At 44.2% G+C, this 21,512-nt stretch overlaps 1 protein-coding gene across 3 annotated transcripts in view; it reads right to left on the bottom strand.

Moving 5' to 3' along the window:
* The window catches only part of LOC149352994 (DENN domain-containing protein 1A-like), a 72,857-nt gene that overhangs the window by 5,962 nt on the left and 45,383 nt on the right, over positions 1-21,512 (bottom strand). For all 3 annotated transcript variants that reach the window (XM_089582198.1, XM_089582200.1, XM_089582201.1), the window contains 4 exons: positions 9,328-9,390; positions 7,382-7,495; positions 6,012-6,061; positions 1,676-1,892 (listed from right to left, as the gene is read on the bottom strand). In XM_089582198.1, coding sequence (XP_089438324.1) covers positions 1,676-1,892; positions 6,012-6,061; positions 7,382-7,495; positions 9,328-9,390 — 444 coding nt within the window. The remainder of the gene's footprint in view (positions 1-1,675; positions 1,893-6,011; positions 6,062-7,381; positions 7,496-9,327; positions 9,391-21,512) is intronic.

The following is a 21,512-nucleotide window of genomic DNA, read 5'->3' as shown; positions in this document are numbered from 1 at the left end:
GTTTTGCGTCGGCAGCATCGGAGGTTGGGAGCCTTATTGCTTGGTCTACCGGTTGTCTGTCGGGCGAGGGTGTCATGACGTCACACTCTTCGCCTCGCGCCGGCCGGGAGGGCTTGGCACGCGCTCATAAACATCGAAAATAAAACCATCTGCTGAAAAATATGCGAAGTGACGACTATATTTCAGTGTAATCACATTCCGAGAATCTATTTTTAGTGTTTTTGTTCAATTTTAAGATTTTGCTTCAGTATCCCTTTAAAGGGAGCCCATATTACAACAAATGTTTGCATTCGTGCCTTCAGCTGATTTTCAATTTTACAAGCACTTTGTTTTACAATACACAGTCCACGCACTGTGCACCACATTTGCAGTGATATAGCATTGTATTTTGTACATATATAAGGCCGAAGCAAAGGGTTCTCAAACAGTGTTTTGCAAAACTTGAGGGTTTTATGGATGGACTGCATTAGGTTTTTCAAGCACCCACACTGATGCACTGATGCGCACTGATGCACTTAGGCACTATGCATAACCCACTCTGGCAGCTGACTGCTGCAGCACTTTTGCTTGCATTGCATGCCCCGAGGCTCAGCCGTTCGTTTGTACATCGTCATCATTGTCTAATGATTCATTATTTGTCTCATCGCGTTTATACACTGAAGATACCATTCTAGCAGCTAACTGCCATATGCGCCACCAGACTAGGCCTGCTTGCATGTTCGTGCATCACCGCTGTATGAAGAATGCTTCGCCCCATTGCATTTATGCACCAGCTGCGCTCCTGCTCATGGCGCGTGAGCCCAAGCTCAGCCCATTTCTATGTTAGCACACCTTCGATCGATTGCTGAGTATATCTTACAATTGAAATTAAACAAATTATGAACATATTTTCCAGGAAATCGTATATTCCGGGAACATATTAATAATAAAAAGGAAATGTGGGACATTTTACTGCTCACGATTTTGAGCGTATGAACCGGGAATGTAAGTTCTACTATAATAAACTGCCAGGGAGCAACTCCTTTTAAACAATTTTTTACTGCAGTCCTTGTTCAAAATGTACAAAAAGTCCCACACCGTGATGAACAGTGGAAAACAAAGCATCTACTAGAATAGCACAGGCAGCAAACCTCAAAAGCACACTTTGTGCCTTTCGATGAGGTTAGTAGCTTTTGCTTATGGAACACAAACAGGCCACTTTTGGGCAAGTGCTGACTCACACAGGTCTTTACCTTGATTGAATTTCGCTCTTCTTCGAAAACTAGTCTAAACCACACCTCCACAGCACAATTCAGCAATTAGGGCTGTGCATCTATAAATGAAACTGCCACAGTGGCTCAGTGACTTACGCATTCGGCTACTGATCCCAAGGTCGTAGGATTGAATCCCGGCCACAATGACCACATTTAAATAGAGGTTAAATGCAAAAACACCACTGTGCTGTGTGATGACAGTGCACGTTAAAAGAACCCAAGGTGGTCTAAGCTAATCCGAGACCCTCCACTATGGTGTTACTTCAGGACATTAAACTCTACATACCATACCGTACATCCATGAATGGCCTTAACCTGTTCACTGGCAAGCCCAACTGTGCACCACAGCACAACAATGCCCTCAAGCCTTGCTCACAAAATAAAAAAAAAAAAGAAAAGGAGGAAAAGGAAGGAAAAGGCACCTTTTTTTCTTGTGGCGCCTGTGGCGAGACCAGTTGGCTAACTCGGCTGGGCTGGATCTGCAAGTTGGTGGTAGCACAACGGCTGAAGATCTCCTGCAGATCGCCCATCAGGTCCATGTCGATGTGCTGGAATGAACTACTGGAGCCAGTTTCCTCAGACAGTTCAGCCACTGCATCTAGGCTTGGCTCAGTGGGGCTCTTGACAGGTGCCCTAGCACTAGCAGAAGAATAGAAGTCTTCTGTCAGTGAACAGGCAGGAGAATTTCATTGCTGTGTCCCGCCAGACGTGCTTTCAGGCACAGCACTGCATGTCTTTTCAAAATCATTGTGCCATTTCAGCGACTTACTGTGTGATGAAGTGAACATACAAAACCATGCTACATAGCAATGGCTAAAATTCAAAACTTTGTTTCCCTTCTCAAAACCAAATTTACTTTGACAAAATTTCCTGAGTTCAAAGTTGATACATCCAGCTATCAGAAGAGTCATGCCTTGTCGTCTTACTTGGATCACCAGTGTGTGTGCAATTGGCAGCTAAACACGAGAAACAATGATGTTTTTTGCATATTTATTATTTTTTGTTGGGAATGCGCCTAAATACCAGAGGCCAAGTTTATCTTTTTTTAAGTACTACAATTAACATAAAAAATTAGGGGTGTGCGAATATTCGAAATTTCGACTAGGAATTGAATGCTGACAGTTGCGTCGATCAGGGAAAATCGAAAAAAAATTCCCTCGGACTAACTGCTTGCTTGTTCAGGCTCCAATTTTGCGCAAAACTGGCATTTGGCAGTCAGTTTTATTTTGCGCTTCGTTTGGGTGAGGTACTTGCCTAATTCGGCCAGAATTATTTGAAAATCTCCATGGTCTGTGGCGACGGCGGACCGAAATGGTAAGCTTTCGCAGCAGTCGTATCTGTAGCGCCATCTATCTGCCAGAGGAACAAGCGCTTTACCATTGAGGTTGCGGCGAAATGCAAGAGGGGTGAAAGCAGCTGCACGGTTGGTTTGAAAGTGCTTTCTCGGCTATTTTATCAAAATCGGACGCAGAAAACGGTGTTGCACGCAACTGCACACCTCCCTGGACCTTGCGCTTCTACCATGAGGTTCTCTGCAGCCTCCCTGCACAGCAGTGCTCGCTTGTCTAGAGGGCGCATGATGGCGCTACCAGCATCATTACTGTGAAAGCTCGCAGTTTTGGTTCGGCATCACCACATATGATGAAGATTTCCGATTAACTTTGACCGAATCAGGCAAGTACCCCACCCAAACGTAATATAAAACAAAACTGATGCCAAATGCCACCTTTGTGCAAATTTTGAGCCCTAACAAGCGGGCGGTTAGGCCGAGGGAATTTTTTTTTTTTAATTTTTCTGATTGACACAACAGTCGGTATGTTTGATATTCGGTTCATATTTGTATTCACAAAATTGATATTCACGAATTTCTGACTATTCAAAAATTTTCTAACATTCGCCTACGATCGTACACCACGTTTGCTTTCATAAATCCAGCCGTGTCAAAATCGCAATATTTGGGGAAAATATTCGACGGAGTTTAAAGTGCCAGGAAAACAATGCGTCGTCTTCGCTTTCTTCTCTGGCGGTTATTGCGTGGACCGATTGCATTCGGCCGCTGCAAAGCTGGACCTTGAGCGAAATTCCACAAGTGGGCTTTCCAACACGAGAAACCTGATAAGATGGCCAACCACCCGCTTCACAGCGAGAGCACGTGCTGTTTTTTCTCTGATCCCTTCATGATGTGTCGCAAACTTAACGCCCACACTCATGGCATCCGTCCTGCCGCCTTCATACTCTCCTAGCGTGACCTCCGCCATTTGGTTTTTGTCATCTGTGTAATGCGGGAAAGACCACTTGTAGAACTTTGCAAAAGGCGCCCGAAGGAGCAAGTCGAGGTGTCGCAACACGGCAAGCGATCGTGTAAAAATCCCGCCTATAGCATGGTGCACTGTGACCCGCGTACCTCTTAGGTGGGCGTAACAGCAGGCATGACAACAATCGGAGGGCCCCTGTCGCCAAACCAAAAATAGCCTGGTCGCGTAGTTTCGGTTTCTGAGCTTCGCCGCAAGCCCGCGGCAACAGCAGCTGTCGGCCCGCGCATTCACTCATTGTTCGAACCCAGCTCCGCGCCGGTTTCTGATGCCGACTGGCGCGTAGCGGTCTCGCTGATCAGACGCCACTGTGTTCCCCTCGCTTACGTCCGCGTAGTTCTTCCGGCAAGCCGAAACTGCGCGTTCAGTGCTTGAGCGATGGAGCTTCCTCATAAGGCTTCACCGCATTTTCGACACTTTTTTTCTTTTTTTTCGAGGGGCTCGGGGCAATTTATAAATCGACCTTCAGGTAATCCGGGCAATTCTTCCAGTCCCTTGAAATCCAAATTAATGAGGTTTTATGAGCTGTGATGTTATTATTAGTTTCCAGTCACATGTCATTTTATGGATTTCATTTTACATGACCACATTACAGGCTGGATGCTGTTATGCTGTTTAATCAAGCAAAACACATTTCTGTGCTCATCATGCCTTTCATATGGTGCCGAGTCAGACTAGTTTTGTTTATTTCAGTCGCAAAGAACATGCACCGTTTTGAAAAACATGTGCCATAGCATTTGCTTGTGTATCATTTCCTGGAATATTTTTTTTCATAGTGAACAGATATTCGATATTCAAATCAATATTCGAAGCCATTCTTTCTTCATATTCATATTCGATTCGTACTCAAAAATTTCAATAATCGCACACGCCTACTAAAAATACTATATTCATATTCGATTCGTACTCAAAAATTTCAATAATCACACACCCCTATTAAAAATACAAAAAAGAAAATTTACTTCATACCTCACTGCAAATTATTGATGACCTTGTGTAGATATAGGAAAAAAAGACAAACCCATGTGCCAAACACCCAGTTTTTTAGAATTTTTTCCCAATGCCTGTTTTACATCCAGCTGCAAAATTTAAAAGATGCTCAAACGATCATAAAACTCTTTCTAAAAATATTTTGGCAAAGCATAATCCCGTATGCACCTAAACAGCACGAAGTTTTTCAGATAAATTTGAGACGGTGGAGCATCACACCTGGGATGTCTAAAATGGAATGACCCTCAAGTGAAGCTTAAAACGTCATTAAGTGGTACATCATGGTCCACTCTTGTGGTCCATCAAAATCACTCATCTTGCCCATGTAAAGAATATACAACTACTAGAAAGACCTACATTTTTGTTCCACTATTTGTGTACATGGACAAAAATGTTGACTGGCCCAGTGCAAAAGCATTCGCAAGGCCAGCAAACCGTGACATGCTCATCGATGTGCTCACTGACAAGCTCACATGCGCACACTGACAAGCTAAGAAACAGCGACACCTCACGCATTTACAAAACACATTTAGAAAAAAAACTCCCAAGTTTGCACCACAGTTAAGGAGGGATGCAGGTCTTAAAGCTATTTATTTTTATTTCTGACACAATCCTGATCATGATTACCAACAACGTGTGCTTTTTTTGTGTAGAGTTTAAATACGCAATTAGATTTTGAACATGTCAACTAGATTATGAGTTAAGAAGTTTTGTGGTTTTAATTGTGGTTACAGGCCAGTAGCCAAAAATAATATAATAAATTATTAGAAATATTTACTACACTGCATCACCCAAGACACACTTTGTGCGGTGATGCTGTTTTTACACTTGCCTCAGAGAAAATACAGTGGTAAAAAAAATAGATCAATAGAACATGCATAATGGTTTGGCTAGTAATGTAGGAAAGCAATGAATAAAAATTTATTGCGTAATGCAAATGCCAGTAAAAACAGCATTACTGCACAGTTCTACTCCCCCCGAATATATTAATACCAAGCTGATTTCAACTGCCCGAGGCAAACCAGAGAAAAAGCCTGTAAGGAAGAGACTGTATTTGTAAAATCACGAACGGAGATAAGGAGACTTCAAGTCTGTTTGACTTATTGAGTCGTGGGAAAGCGGCTGTAGCGATGGCTGTGCTGCTCTGATGCAATCTTGAAAGGTGTCAAATGAAAGTGTCTGAAACGAGTTTTGGAACAGTAGGAAAATGGTAGCGGTTGACGAGTGATTTCGGAATTGTAACTGCATGGAGTGGAACGTGATTTTGAAACTCACTCTCTATTTTTAAGCTATGCGACTCTCAAAATATACATTTTTTCTGTACTTTGGGATTGCTTTGAGCGTGAATATTTTAGTACGAAAAACTGTTCTTCAAAAAATTGACTTTCTTAAAACTTTCTTTGCGATCTCAAGACCCGCATCACCCCTTAAGCAAGCAATCATTTCTTTTTCTTACCTTGTCTCTAAAGAAGTAGTTTTGAGTGGTGAAACCAAGCCAGAAGCATTCTGTAAAAATGAACAAATATATCTGCATTGCACTCTATTACACCAGTACATGAAAGCGACAGAAGTGACCAACCAAATGACCCAAGTTCTTGAGGCCAACTTTTCTTATGTTGCTCAGGAGCAACTGAGTCGTTCATTTGTTTGGGAGGATGTGTGACAACATTATTAATTCATGTTCACGCGTGCAACCATGGTTGCTATGATTCAACTCGTGGAGAATGATATTTAATGAAGCTCCCTTTAATTGTCACTTAATTCACATACACTTCCAGTCACACTAGAGTTCAATTAGCAGAGTTCCATTATATACTGTGCTGCATGAAAGTGCGTGTGGAAGCATTTTTTTACCTTTAGCAGCCAGCAACATTTTGCATATGTTTCTGCATTCAATTCTGTTGTTAGTAGGTGCTATGTTCTTTTTCTCTTTGTGTGCCTTCAGCACGATTCTTTTCATATGTATTAAAAGTGATCTCACAGTCGAAGCAGCCATGATCAGTCTAGCAGCAGAATAATAAATGTAACTCAGCTAGCACCACCTGAGTTATGTGAAGCCAGCTAGAATTATTCAATGCCTCTGCAATGCCCTTTGAAATAACGGACAATGTAAATTTCATGGCTACAAGCTTTGAAGCTGAAATTTCTTCTTAACTTCTGAAATGTTATGCAGAAATGCCTAATTACAGGCAGCTCTTGGCTAAAAGAAACCCGAGAAGAAGAAACACTAATTAGGCACTAAAAACAGAAGCCTTAGGTGATGAAATTTTGCAGCCTGATAGTTTCTAACAAAATGTACAACTTCATGACATCAAAGTTCAACAGTAGCTATTTTGGGTCAGTGACTAAATATAGTTCTTGGTTGATGACCCACCACAAGAGTTCAGCAACCACATACAACACATCGCTGAGGCACTCGTATTGGTGCTCCTAGACTTGGTGCCGGCTGTGAAATGTAAGGGAGAAAAATACAGATGTGCAGCATGTGCTATGTGTGTAAGCACAGCACAGGAAGATCCGTTCCAGAAGCCTGCCGGGCTGGACTACTGTTCCTGGCGCTCCGCAACGGCCCCGTGATGCCCGACAAGAGCAACTCACAGGCACCAATTCAGGAGGTACTTTGCAGCTATTTTGTAAGTGTGACGTCAGTCACAAAGCGTTTTGAAATCATTGCAAGAAAGAAGTGTCCAGTTCTAAATTTCAAAACAGTCAAGGAGTGGTCACAGTGGGCAGCTCTTCAGGTAAGTAAGAGTGCTAATGTAAATAGCACTTCCAAAGGCAATATAAAGTATATATGAAGATGAGACAACTAAATGAAAATCTTACACGATGCAGAGGCTGAAATGTGACAGGCCTTTTGCGGTCCATTGTTGGACTGGCTGGAGCACTCCTCGGCTGACTGCTGTCCCTCCTCGACAAAGCCATGTCATCCTGTGTGCCCTGATTGGATGAAAGGTTTCACACAAAACATACCGAATTAACAAAAACACACTTACGGACATACAGCCCTTTCTGCATCTGCCTTTACAATATTACTAAAATGAAAACGATGCTGTGCACTACATATAATGCACGTCTGAATGCTTCCGCAGTAAGGCAAGAGCCAGTTATTTATTTCCAAAAGACAAAGAATGACCTGTGCTCAGGTCATTTTGGATGAGACAAGCGTGTGTATCAGCAATGGGAGAAGTGGTCACACAACCCTCGTCTATAGCTGATAAAGAACGAAGACACATTGCTATGCAATGTATGCTCGAAACCTGTGCCTCAGCTCCCACGACACAACACATAAAGAATATCTGCTCTCCTTTCATAACGCCCAAGTGCTGTGAACTACAGTTGCAGTCAAAAGAAAAGCTGCAGCTGCTACTTAGAACGTGCTTACTCATTGCACAGCATAGTTTGATATCACCAAGCATACCGGAAATGGCAGTGAAATTCTGCTACTAATTATAAATATTGTAGGGGTGCGTTTATTAGGCGTCCTAGGGGAAACCAAGCTGCTGTGTGGGATCTGGCAGCGTAGACAGGCGTAGCCAGCACCAAGAGAGCGGGGCAACTTCGTCGTCGTCGGGCGCAGCGTAGTGTCGGCGCATGACGGTAGCCAAACCCGTTACAGTTGGCGCACTATAATATTTACAGTTACACCAGCAACGGATCAAAATTTAAACATACCTCACTTCTGTCCATTAGCATTTGCAGCAAATTATTCAGGATACCACTTGTGCAGTCGGTGTCAAAAAACTTACCAGAAGTTATCACTTATCGAAACACCCCTAAATCTTCAACCATCTTTGAAACTGGCACCTCATACCGTCATTCAGTGTCACTGCACACTGGCTCTCCCTGAATACAGCAGAATCTTGATGATACTATCGTAGTTGATACACTTTCACGATGATACGAATTTGTAAATTTCCTTGCTGGTGTACACTGTGTACAATGTGCAGAATTTCAGATATTCTGAACACTCTCCTCCACCACTACAGATGGTATGAACATGCAAGCTGTGACCGCACCCTCGAGCACTACGCTCTGCCCACGCATCAGCGATGCCATGACCACCAGTCAAGCGGTGCACGCAACAAGTAGCGAGTGGTGGCATGCAGCCCACACACAGCTGACATTGCGAGGAGGGTGAGGTGCAGCCATAAATAAATTCCATCAGCTGTAAACAGATCTGCGTGAATGCATTTGCCGAGCTTCTACAAATGAATTCTGTTTGTTTTGGGTGATGTGAATTTCGGATGATACGCATATTTTTTTTTTGCAACCTCGTGAGATTCATATCATTGAGATTTCTGATGCAATACGTAGGTAACAGCCCAGGAATCATGTTTTTCTGAATGCACAATAGCATGCCCATAGCCACTAGATGTCAGAACATTATCTAAGTGTAACACTTGGTGCAATTCTTTATATCTTTTGCTCTGACACCACTGCTTCTGGAATGCAGAATAGTGAAACCTCTAAGATCTGCCAGCATCTGCATTTTGTAATACCACTGAAGACACTGAAGTGTTAATTATATACATAGTTTACTTTTTTAGGTGATGCCATCATACCAATGATGTCCTACGACTACCCTAATGCAGAAAACGGACACACTGAGTACAAGTCTACTGCTTTTTCGTGATCGGAGGGCCAGAAGCCACAAATCTTTTGTGACCAAATATGAAAGAAAAAAAAAATAATATTTGGTTATGCAATACAGATGAAATCAGGATTCTTGCAATGCACATGCACTCAAAGGTAATAAACACAAACGTTACCTTTTGCATGTTAGCAATCCTGCCTTGGATATTTGTGTACGCTTTTCTGCCTTTGTCTTTCACCTGCAAATGACATGCAAGTCATAAGGAGTGTCTAAGTGTGTCACTAATACACTGCATTGTATTAAGTGAAAACAAGTGCGCCACTAATAAACTGCATTGTATTAAGCAAAAACAAGTGCACGCTACACCGCTTCTATTGAAGTATAAACCCGAAGCCTTCCCACTGTAGGCATCCCGTGGGGGGGAAATCTGACTGTGCAGCCTGCTCGTGGCCCCCCCCGCCACCGAATACGGGCCGGTGTGGTTTCGGCTACTAGGCTTTGTTTCGGTGCAATGCCAGCAGTGGGGATGGGATGGCCGGGACCCATCCTCTGGGGATGCAAACCCCCAATGGGAGTGGCAGCGACTCCCAGACGACTGTGAGGGCCAGTCGTGCACGTGAGGTCCGATGCCTGAGCGGAGGCAGGCCTGGGTTTATACTCAGGTTGGACCCACGAAATCCGGCCCGGAAGGCATGTCAAAACGCCAAAAGGTTTTCGAATACATGCTACCTTCCTTCCTCTGCGCGCGGGGGCGTGCAAGTCTGGCTACCGACGCGTCGGTTTCTGGTTACGGAGAAACCAGGTCCGCGCGGGGGTTCATAGTGGCCAGGCTCTGAGGACCGCCGCCCCGGGGAAGCGGCCTTACGGCCGGCCGCAGGCTTAACCGCCTGCGGGATGCCGGGGGATGAGGGCTTAGTACTGCCTCGTAAGAGTCTGGCGAAAACCGAAGATGTGTGGAGTACCGGTGGAGTAGGCCCGGGTCATCTCATCCTAAGCCACGTTCTTGGTTAGTGGCCCGGTCGCCCAGCCTTGAACACTCTCTCCTCAGTAGGAGAAGAGTAAGCTAGGAGAGGAAATAAGTGCATGGATGGTTGGAGGAAGCACAGATGGGCCCCCCGGAGTCTGACCGGTTCTGAGGCCGCGAGGCCGTTGACGAACTGGGCGTCCACTGGAGTGGACAATCACACATACTTCCGGTGTCCGAAAAACCGCGAAAAACCTTCAACGGCTAGTAGCCGGCAGGTGGGAAAAGCCTTCTAGTGAGCGATGAGGAGCCCCAGGTAGCTACTGACCCCGTGTTAGGTTTTCCTGTCTCCGACGGTCGGAGCCCGTTGCGTATGGTGGGTGGTCGGGCATCCCGTGAGTGGGGCCGCACCATTGGGCAATCTCGATGCTCTCCCTGCCCTGGCCAGGCGGGCCAGTAATGGAGTCGAGATAATTGAAGGATCAGAGCAAAAATCTCGCTGTCCCCATTCCCTTCCCACGTCCCATTTCCCTTTCCGCTACTTCCCAGGGGAGGTCAGGGGAGCCTCCCCGGGCCCGCTCTCTCGGCTGTGGGTCGCTAATGTAGCATTATCCCTAATATTTTATTTTTCCACCCACGGGTGGTCAAATTACAACTTGCCTACGGGCATCCTCTTTTATTTTCCAATTGGGTTAAGCCTGTTGTGTGTAAACGGTGCAGGCAGGGGCCTATTATTTTTATTTCCTTTTCGGTTGCCCCAACCTATTCAATGTAGGCATCCCGTGAGTGGGGCCGCACCATTGGGCAATCTCGATGCTCTCCCTGTCCTGGCCAGGCGGGCCAGTAATGGAGTCGAGATAATTGAAGGATCAGAGCAAAAAACTCGCTGTCCCCATTCCCTTCCCACGTCCCATTTCCCTTTCCGCTACTTCCCAGGGGAGGTCAGGGGAGCCTCCCCGGGCCCGCTCTCTCGGCTGTGGGTCGCTAATGTAGCATTTTCCCTAATATTTTATTTTTCCGCCCACGGGTGGTCAAATTACAACTTGCCTACGGGCCTCCTCTTTTATTTTTCAATTGGGTTAAGCCTGTTGTGTGTAAACGGTGCAGGCAGGGGCCTATTATTTTTATTTCCTTTTCGGTTGCCCCAACCTATTCAATGTAGCCTTCCCACTGTAGCTACCCAATAAGCCTGTTGTACGTATGTGGTGCAGGCAGGGGTTTATTATTTTTATTTCCTTTTCAGCTGCCCCAACCTATTCTTTGTAGCTACCCAAGAGCCCGTTATACCTAGTGGCACGGGCCTTTTCAATCTTTTTACAGTCTCAAAATAATTTTTGTAGCTGCCCAATGAGATAAAATTTGTCTAGAAATATGTTCTTATGTTAGGCTGAACTACCTGTAGAATTTTACAGCATATGAAGCTCATCATTGCAGTTTTACAGTGAGTGCTAGGCATAGATTAGGGCTCGGTAGTAGCGAACACCTGTATGTCCTGAATACTATTTATAATACAGCTCAGGTATCTGCTATTTCTATTAAATTGAACTTGATATATATGTATACACCTCCACTCCTTACAGCCAGTCTATGTTTCAATAGGATTTGCTCCAAAGATGAGGATTTTATATGGAATTTCATGCAACTCCATACGGACCTAGAGCGGCAGACACAGCCACTGTCAGTCATCGACTATTTAATCAAGAACGTTTCAGAACATGTCCAGTGCTAACTCATGACAAAAGGCACGCATGCCATTACTCCCACAATGACCTGATCCCTACTCATTCGATACCTATCCCCAATGTTAACACACTTCTAAAGAAACACCACAACATCTTTCTGCAGAGCAAAAGCTTGCAGGAAGTGCTCCCCAACTCTCTCGCGTGTTATGTATAGGTGTGCACAAAACGCCTCTGACAAGATAACATCGTCTACTATTGACAACCCTAGCTTCAGCAGATCTGCACCATGCAGCAAACCAAGGTATAAACTCTGTTCAATGATGGCAACAACTACCAGCACTAAGAGTACAGCGTCAACCTTCTCATTTCAGATAAGTGGTAATTTGTCATGCTAATGCTATCTACGTCCTGGAATGTGGCACCTGCAGGGCTCAGTACGTAGGACAAATGGCTACACCATTCAGAATTTGAATTAACAACCACAGATCACATGTACGAACACAACCAAATCTCCCTCTTTCAAAAACATATAATCTTTGACATCCGCTTGACACCTTTACACCTACTGAATTCCAATCGGAACTCAAAACACATTATGACCATGAAAACTGTGAATGATACCTGACCCGTAAACTTGACACTGCCTCTGGCGGCGTTTAAGAATCAGTCAGGAGGCTGCCACGCCTACATACTTGAGCCTTGGAAAGCAACCCTAACACTCTTACAATGAGGAACAAATAATTATTTCAAACACATTAAGATGTGGAAGGAGATAGAACAGGTGCATAACAAATATATATATTTTTTTCATTTTTTGGTGACTTATTTTGTATCCGCAAAATTCTTTCATGAATCAACAATGACGTGATGACTATTTTATAATCTCATCTGCCAAGCTTAACACTTCATCTATAGTCAAGCTAGCTATTGAAATTCATTGCTTTGTTGTTACACACTGTCTCATTCTGTAAAGCTCGCTTCTCATTTATATTTATTCTACTATAATTTGTTGTGTTGCCGAACAATGTTCCATGGTGTAAAATTTCTTCTTTAGGACACTTTCTATCTTGTGCTGGCTTTGAACTTATTTGTGTGCTTCTAAGCTTTCCTCACATAGTATCTTCTGCTGCTAAGCACTATAAAGAAGACATGTTCGTGCATCCTCTTTTTCTCTCCGCCAGTGCACCACAATTCTCTCTCTCTCTCTCTTATTTTTTACAATCTCGCAAATGAACCTTTATGTGGTCATCGTATGTGAACCTCATCTGGTTGGCACGGCTCATGTGGCACCGACCAGAGCCACCTTGAGTTGTCTAAACCTGCGTGTCTGGCGTCACGCAAGACACACAGAAGCTCACAAATGGTCTGCACTTCCCATCTTTTGTTAATTCCCCACCCCACTTTTTTTTTTCCTGACTCTGTCGCCGCCGGTCGCTCTCCTGCACTCCTCCCATTCACCTCATGAGAGAGTGTATTCATTTCGTATGTGCACGCCACAGCATCTTTGTTCCCCCAGGATAATTTTTTTGCTCACATCAAACTGTCTCCCTGCTGGCTGATTCCCTTTCTCTAGTACATGTTCAACGGCACACAAATGAATTTTGCACTGCAGCTCCTTTGGCTCAAAGGCAGCGTCATGTTGAGTAAGAACAATACACGACACGCAAGCATGAAGCCTACAGATGTGAGGCTGGAGTCAAAATTTTTGCGACTATGGCTGGACCGATTAAACTGGATGTGGCAGCAGTGCACTTTTCGTGCCGCCATCGCATTCAGTTTGGTTATGGCGAGGTTATGTGATTGTATCCATATGATAACATTTTGAAAACAATTAACTCAACTTTTTCTTCTTTTACACATCAGTTTTCTATTCAAACATACATGATCATGATGGTGAATTTTTATGCCCCAAGGGCATCTGCGTCCAAAGAGTGCCATGACAAAAGGTATTTTTTGTTTTGCTCAAGGTGGGGATAAAAAAACCCATTGACCCATCTCCCAAGCATTTCACCCCAACTAAGCCGAGCACCAGACCAGGGGAGCTTGCAGCTTGCATCCATTGTATCACCGGTGCGTACCCAGCGGTACTGGGGATCAAACCCCGCACCTCCCGCATGCAAGGCGGATGCTCAAACGACTAGGCTACCGCTGCGTACTGGTTAAGCATCTTCTACCATCCTCTGCCATGCCAAAATATACTAGTTACTGGGCACAGCAGAAGATGGTGCATGGTGCATCACTTTTTGCCATATTCAAGTCACAACACTACATAGAGCACACCTACGAAAAATTCAGAAAAAAGAAACCACTAGTTATACACCAGAAAATACAGTACACATATAATTAAAGAAGTGCCATTGTACAAGTTAATCAACGAATATAATATGCTTTTTTTCAGGTTTATGCTGGTACTACATTGCACATTTCTGACAACCAATGAGAAGAACCCCTTGCTGAATCTGAAAATGATTTGAGTGCTATTAATGGCATTTCTCACACTTTGAACAGACGAAATAAATTATGTAATTGTAAAAGGCTTCATCATGGCTTTTGTAGCCCTAGTGCCTCAAATAATGAGGAGAGGCAAAACAGAAACATGCATAGTGCAACTGCGTGAAGCAAGTGCAAGCACTACAAGAAATCCCGTGGGTAGTATGCTGTTAGTTCAACCGTATGGCGCAACGGCACAGCCAGCAATATTTCTTTGCAAAGAAAGTTCTACTTTTATAAGCTGAACTTAAAAGAGGGGAGAAAGACGTGGTACAGAACATGCTTTTAATTACTCCTCTGCTTCTATAAGACATGAGTGTTACTTTCTTTTCACCATGGCCCAGAGATGGAATTGTACGCAGGAAGCACCACATATTGAACCACTAAGAAAAATGGGCATTGCAATGAAACCACTAAAAAGAAAAGCCTCACATAAACACCATAGTAATCAAATGTTTGAGTGGAGAGACAAAAGGTTATGGTACATGAAGCATATGCAGCCATGAGAACGAAATGTTTTAACTCAACTGAAGGGGGAATACATTAATTTCAAATAATGTTCTGAAGCCTCTAAAATCCCTCCCTGGCATTTTCCCACTGTGGTCACACTTCGTTTTAAAAATCCCAAAATTTGCTTCCGCATTACAAGAAAAAAAGTGACAACAATGTCGGGTGATAAACAGCAACCAAATCAGCAAACTGTAACAGTGCCCTCCACTGGCTAGAAAACAGCACCCTTGGTGGGATTAAGAGAGATCTTTGTACTAAAATGACATAAAGGTGGTGGTGGTGGTGGTATGTGGGAGTTTAACAGAGCCTTGAAGCTGCACCATGGCTATGAGACAGAGCAAATTGGAGGGGTTCAGATTAAATTCTACCACCTAAAGAACTTCTTTAAACGGACACTGAGGACAGCTCAAACCAATTTTCCCCCTCAGTAAAAATGATTATATGGCTCTTTCGGATTACATTGTTTGTCCAGCAGAAAAATATGCATGTATTGCTGAGAAAATTGGACTTCGAAAATTTTGCCCACCACTTTATTCAAATTCGTGATATCAAGAGCGAAAATCACTCTGTGTGATCCGTTTTGAAGTGAATGGTAGCCTTTAGGATCCATGCACAAAACTATTTTGACACAACACAGCTTGCTTCAGAAATAGGCTGGTAATGGCAACACCTGTATTTCATTTTGCCTTTTCTGGCTTATAAAAGCTTCAGGTGGTCGAAATTTCCAGAGCCCTTCACTACAGCGTCCCTCATAGCCTGAGTTGCTTCGGGACGTTAAACCCCAATAAACCAACCAACCTTTGTCATTAGAATGCGGTCAACTATTGTTACAGGCCAACTTCAATACGCCCTTAGGGTCCCTTTAAAGTGCACGGCACACAGACATTTTGCATTTCACCCTGACTGAAATGCGGCTGCCATGGTCACCCTTTGATACTGCAACAGCAGCAGAGCACCTTAGCCACTGCAGCTCAAGATACAAAAGTGACTATCTGTATCGGACGCAACCTTAACATTTTGTATCTCTATCTCAAATATGGATGCTGTGCACAGGGGAGCGGTCAAGCAAAATGTGCACAGTCAACTTTTAAAAAATTAAAACTTGGCAATCAATGTTGTCTGTTATTTCAAACAAATTTAGGAATTTGGAGTGGCCCACTATGCTTCCACTGTGTATTTATAATGTATTTTAGAACCATTTAATTTGAACAGCATTTTTAATTCAAGCATTTAGTACCTTATGTATAATGCCCAAAGAATGGAGCTTCCACGACTACATGCAGCTAAAAATACACACTCAAGAGAGTGCTGGATAATTAGATTATGATCAAATTCACCATTTAAGCGTTGGGGACACTTTAGCAGTAATTGAACGACAGATATACAGTACTTCTGTTACTACCAGTGTTTACATTTTTATGGAAGTGTTGCCAGCGTCTTCATTTTTGTGGAGCCATTTACATAAGATGCACTTTGTGTCAAAAAAAGCAGCAACTCTGTCAAGCCATAGCAGGCTGTAGCCAAATATAGGTAGTCGCTTGTTTCGAAAGAAGCAAACAAGGAATGACTCTGTGCAGCCAAAGCAGAAGTTTACCTTTGAAAGTGGTCGCACAGAGTGTCCCTATAAGTGATCATGTGTGGGCTCTAGAAATGCATATTTGGTTTCACTACTTCATGACAAAACCACATTTTAAGCACCAGATTGATGGTGCGTGATGGAAACGTGATGGTGATGGCACTCAATAATAGAGACCTTTAGCAGAGCGGGTTTGTGCACCCGCCCTGCTAACACAGAGCAGAGTGGCACTGAATTGCATGATGCCATGAATAGAACAGCACATCCTATCAATGGCGCTAACAAAAATCTCATGAAGGCCTCACTGCAAGTTGTGTATAACCTGCTTATACACTGAATGACAATTTTGTCTAGGATCACTCAATTACATAGAAGAGTATTTAAACAAGCGACCTGGACCAGGAATGTTAATTAAAATTTTCTCCATTTCTCTCTGTGCCTCCCGCAAGATTGAATTACGTATTATGATTTCACCATCATTTTCCACAAAAAGGACATCAACTTAAAGGGACAATGAGGTCAACTCTATCCAACTTTTGTCCTTAGTCAAAATCGATCCAGTGGCTCTTTCTGGCTATGCTGATGCTTGCCTGGCAGCAAAAAGACGCATTTACAATAAACAATAACCAATAACTAAATTTATTGGCAAAAAAAATTGGATTAAAAATTTTCCCGCAACTAGATCCAAACTCGTGACGCAAAGTCTGAAAAGAACTTTGTGACCACCCTTTAGAAGTGAATGGCTGCTACCTAGCCTAAGAAATTCGCATACAAAAAATTGCCTGGACACACTACAGTTTGCTTGTGAAAACGGCCGAGAGTAGTGACACCTGTATTTCATTCTTTTGGCCTTTTCTAGCTCACAAAAGCTCAATTTTTCAGTGTACGGGCTTTGTCATTAGAACGCAATAATATGTCTCCACAGGCCAACTCTCATTTGTTCTTGGTGTTACTTTCTTTTAAGACACTTTGCACACAATTGTGTACACAGCTTTTTTTTTTCTGAAAGTGGACTGCACCTAGCAGGGATTTCTTTGTTTCGGGTGAATTTCACAGCTTCATGTCACAAATAAGATGCTTTTTTATGCTATAATAGCGAATGCAGTATGTAACATTTCGCGATACAGTGAGCAGGGCAGCACGCCATCCACCATTTTTATGCAGACAGATTTCGCCAGCACCAATAACAAGATGAATTTTTTTTTTTTTCACAATTTAAAGCGGATAGTGCATCTTTGAAATAGCAGTTGGTTTCACAACCCTTCGCGTGTTTACACGACAAGTCTTGGCATTTTGATGTTATTTCCATAAAACATGGCACTTTTATGAGACCAATATGGCACTTTGTATGAAATTTTACACATCCATGTAAAAAATTAACACGATGGTATTTTGCACTGGAAACCTAAAATTATCTTCCTGGAGGCCTGAATATACTATTTAGGTAGGAATAATGTTTATTTTCAATGGAAACAAAAAATGGCACCTGAAAGGGTTAAGGTGGCGGTCCCACTCTGACGGTGAGCGGGAACCATTTTTGGTGATATTTGTACGTCGACTGTACCTCGCTCGTTCGCTTCATAAATATGGTTCAGATATCTCCGAAAAGCTACTTTTCTCTGCTTTCAAAAGATGCATTTTGTTTAACGGTAGCTGCAAATTTGTTTCAACTGTAAAAGAAAACGCAAAGATGAAAACTGGCAGTTGAGCTCAACTTGTCTCAGGAAATGCAAAATTGTGAAAAACCTCTTGCACCTAGAGAAATATCTTTCGAGATACTTTGAGATCGGATGCTAATCAACATATTTAAGCATTTAGAAGTACGTGTATAGATTAGTTTATTAGCCACACATGTTTGAAAAGCATAGAAAACAGAACAATGTAATCTGCAATAACTTTTGGGATATGCATTGCATTGCGGCGCCTTTTTGTACAGTTTGAGATCGTCTAATCGCCCTTCCATTCTGAAAATTTCATCCGTCTGCCTTGTTTAGTTTAAAAGTTATTCCTGATCAAAATTAGCGTTTTTTCGAAATAGTTAAAAACGGAATGCAAAATTGTTCAGGTAACCAGCGCGTGGCAGTTTTGAGATTTTGCGTGAAGAAACTTAATACTTCGCTCTACGCGGCTAAGCATCGCCTTTACTCTACGGCTTTTGGGGAATGCGCAATGTCTAGTTGATTTTAGCTACCTTTTTTGTTCTCCTCATGAAGGACACAAGCTCTTGAAACGTTCCGCGGCTTCTTTTTTCTGGCAAATATACTCTTAAAATGTCGGTCTCTCATTCCTTTAATCAACTTGTAACAATTGCCAAGAACAAAGTTCGCAGAATACAAACAATAATAGCAATAACGCAGCGACATGCGATAAATGTAGATAAATTTAGTAAGTAGCGCCATCTACACACATGCACGTGTACTAAATAATCACAGTTCAAAAAAATAACGAGTGTGGCGCTGCTAAACACTTACAATCAGGAGGTGTTCACGAGAGGGAACGATATCTCTACGATGTTCGCACGTTTCCCTCGATTTTGCCCTATGTAGTGTGTGTCGAACTTCCAAGCAGATTTCCGCCATATAGCTTTGCTGGATTGTTTTGTAGCGTAAAGCTAGTAAAGCCACACTACGCGGGTCAGAGCCGAGTTTTGCGCGAGTGTGCGCCGCCTGTTATGCGCAGCGCGAGAACCGCGTGACGTCACGAGAGGCGCAGGTCCGCCGGTGCGAGCTCCTCGCTGTCGGCGCCGCCGGCGTGCGCTCCTCTCCGACGCGTGACCTCGTGTTTACGACAGTTGCGCCGCGCGCTACTGCGCATGCGCGAGGAGGGTGCGCGGAGAAATGACGGTCGCGCTCAACATGTAAGCTCTGGTAAGCTAAGGAGAGTCGAGTCGCTGCCAAACGGCGCAGAAGACTGGAAAATGTAAATTCTTCCGATCCCGAGGTTGTCGCCTGGCAGTTTGCCGTCGAGCAGCCAAGGCGAAACGTGCGGCCGAAACACCGGATCACTTGACGCTACGTATATCCAGGCATAGCAGAGCTAAGCCACTGCCATTTTTTTTCACCTGACGCTACGAAACGCATTCTGGGCGTCGTATTATTTTTCGAGGACAGCTTTGGCATTGCTAAAGCGACAGGAAAGGGAAGAGACAGGCTTTCGCTTCGTGCTGCCGGTTGTTCGCTGTTCCGGCTAGCGCTGTGGAGGGGAAGTTGGAGAGCGCTCGATTCGCCTGCACTCAATGCACCAGTTCGGCAAAGTTCTGCGGCAGCGGCGGTGCGGCGGGTGTGTACCGCTAGTTCCGGCACTTTGAGCGCAGTTTGGCACTGTCTGCTTCCAAAACGGATGGTCGAGTGCAGGCCTGGTCGTCGCTAGCCTTTGCGATGCCAATGAATTGGAGCCAGCTGTTTACAGCCTACATCAGCGGCAGCCAACCTCTCGTATCTCATGAAGAAATGTGCAAACCGCACATCACAATAACATGTTGCCATGAACCAGCCTCGATCCGTTTCTTTGGAGAACTCGAGCAGCGTTCTAGCTTGTCGACGAGTGAAAGTTACTTGAGTCTCCGCCGTTTATCACAACCCGCAAACCATCATCTGCTTCCATGGCAGCTGCAGCTGCACTATTTCAGCACTAACCATGGAGCAGGTGCAGTTTTCCTGAACTAGACTCGCACTTCTTTCAAACGAATGCCGTGGTTCAGAGGGCGCCATGTTCCACCGCTGAAATGAATCCATGTGGTATAGAAGTCGGGTACAACTCAAGAACGAAGCAGCACATGCCCATCAAAGGAGACCGCCCAGCCAAGCGCGTCGACCGAACAGTTTTCTGTTCGGTCACCACAGGTGCGCCGCGACAGCAGTGGAGACTGAAGCTGCCACGACCGTCTGTTGCCGAATATGACCCCACCTGTAGCATTCAGCGCTTTTGCGAAAAAGACGCTCTCGCGCGGATCTATGCGAAAGGTGAGCAGCCCAGCCCTCTCCCCCCCCCCCTCCCCCTTTAGTGACCAGTGCAGCTGAGACAATTAACGGGGGCACCACACCTACTAGTACCTTCGCCTTTCTCCCTCTTTTCCCCTGCTCCTGCTCAGGTGCTCCTAGAGACGATGGCGGATGCCGGGGCAGCAAAATCTCTTCCTTTCTTTTTGCGTTATTATTCTTTTAGCCTTATCCCGAACAAAGGACATCCACCGTCGGCGACACGGGGACAAAGCGCCGACTCCTTCGTTCTCTTTCGCAGACTTGGCTGCATGCACAGCCACACAAATCGACGTGATTGGCTGGAGAGCTCCGTCTGAGTTGCGTGTGCCGCTTCGTTCTTTTGTTGTAACCGACTATAGTGCTGAGAAGTCCCCTTTTCGGGAACTGGCACAAAGGACCGCCCCCTCCCCTTGCTGCGCGCCCCTCCTGCAGGCGGGGTAGACTAGCGCCGCAGGAAAAGGAATTCTCGGAAAATGATTACAAGCACGTTATAAGCGGTGTTTACATGACGGGTTGAGTGGAGGATTTGAGCTGAAAACCGGTTACTGGGTTCATGTAAACGAGTTGGGTCCGGGAGTCGAGGGTAGAGATGCGAAGGCCTGAAAAAAACACTGCAATTTTGGAAAAAAACCGGTTTTTTTCGTTTTTTTCAGACGAGGAAAAATGGAAAGAAACATCGAAAATTTCACAATGCAATTTCAAGGTTTTATAATTGCTTGCTTTTAGTTTAGACTTTTGATTTTGCTTTGAAAACCATTACAATGTGCATAGTTGAACGATTCTAGAGCAGTCATCATTGCCTATGCCAGGTAGTGCTTTTAAAACGTTCGTGCTGCGAGTACGCGGGTTGAAGGCCAGGTCACATATAAGATCCAGGCTTGACTTAAAAACACACTAATACTTGAACTCACGGCTCAAGTAGAACAAAATGGCTGCAAATTCTACAGCGCGGCACACACGGCATAAATAACATAGGCTGCTGTGCACGTAAGCGGTTTTACCTAAATACAAGCCTAGCTTCCTGATTTCCAACGTAGAAGAGTAGAGGACATCCGCAGGAATTTGATCCAAGACAGGGGTCTGGGACTCAGCGATGCACGTGGCCCCATCTACCTGGTGGCAAGGCCTTTGCACCAACCAGCCGCTAACTCGTCTGGC

Source organism: Amblyomma mixtum, chromosome 3 (assembly GCF_055824585.1).
Source record: "Amblyomma mixtum isolate Tamu chromosome 3, ASM5582458v1, whole genome shotgun sequence".
In the NCBI taxonomy this organism is placed as follows: Eukaryota; Metazoa; Arthropoda; class Arachnida; order Ixodida; family Ixodidae; genus Amblyomma; species Amblyomma mixtum.
This window is presented reverse-complemented; position numbering and strand designations above follow the sequence as displayed.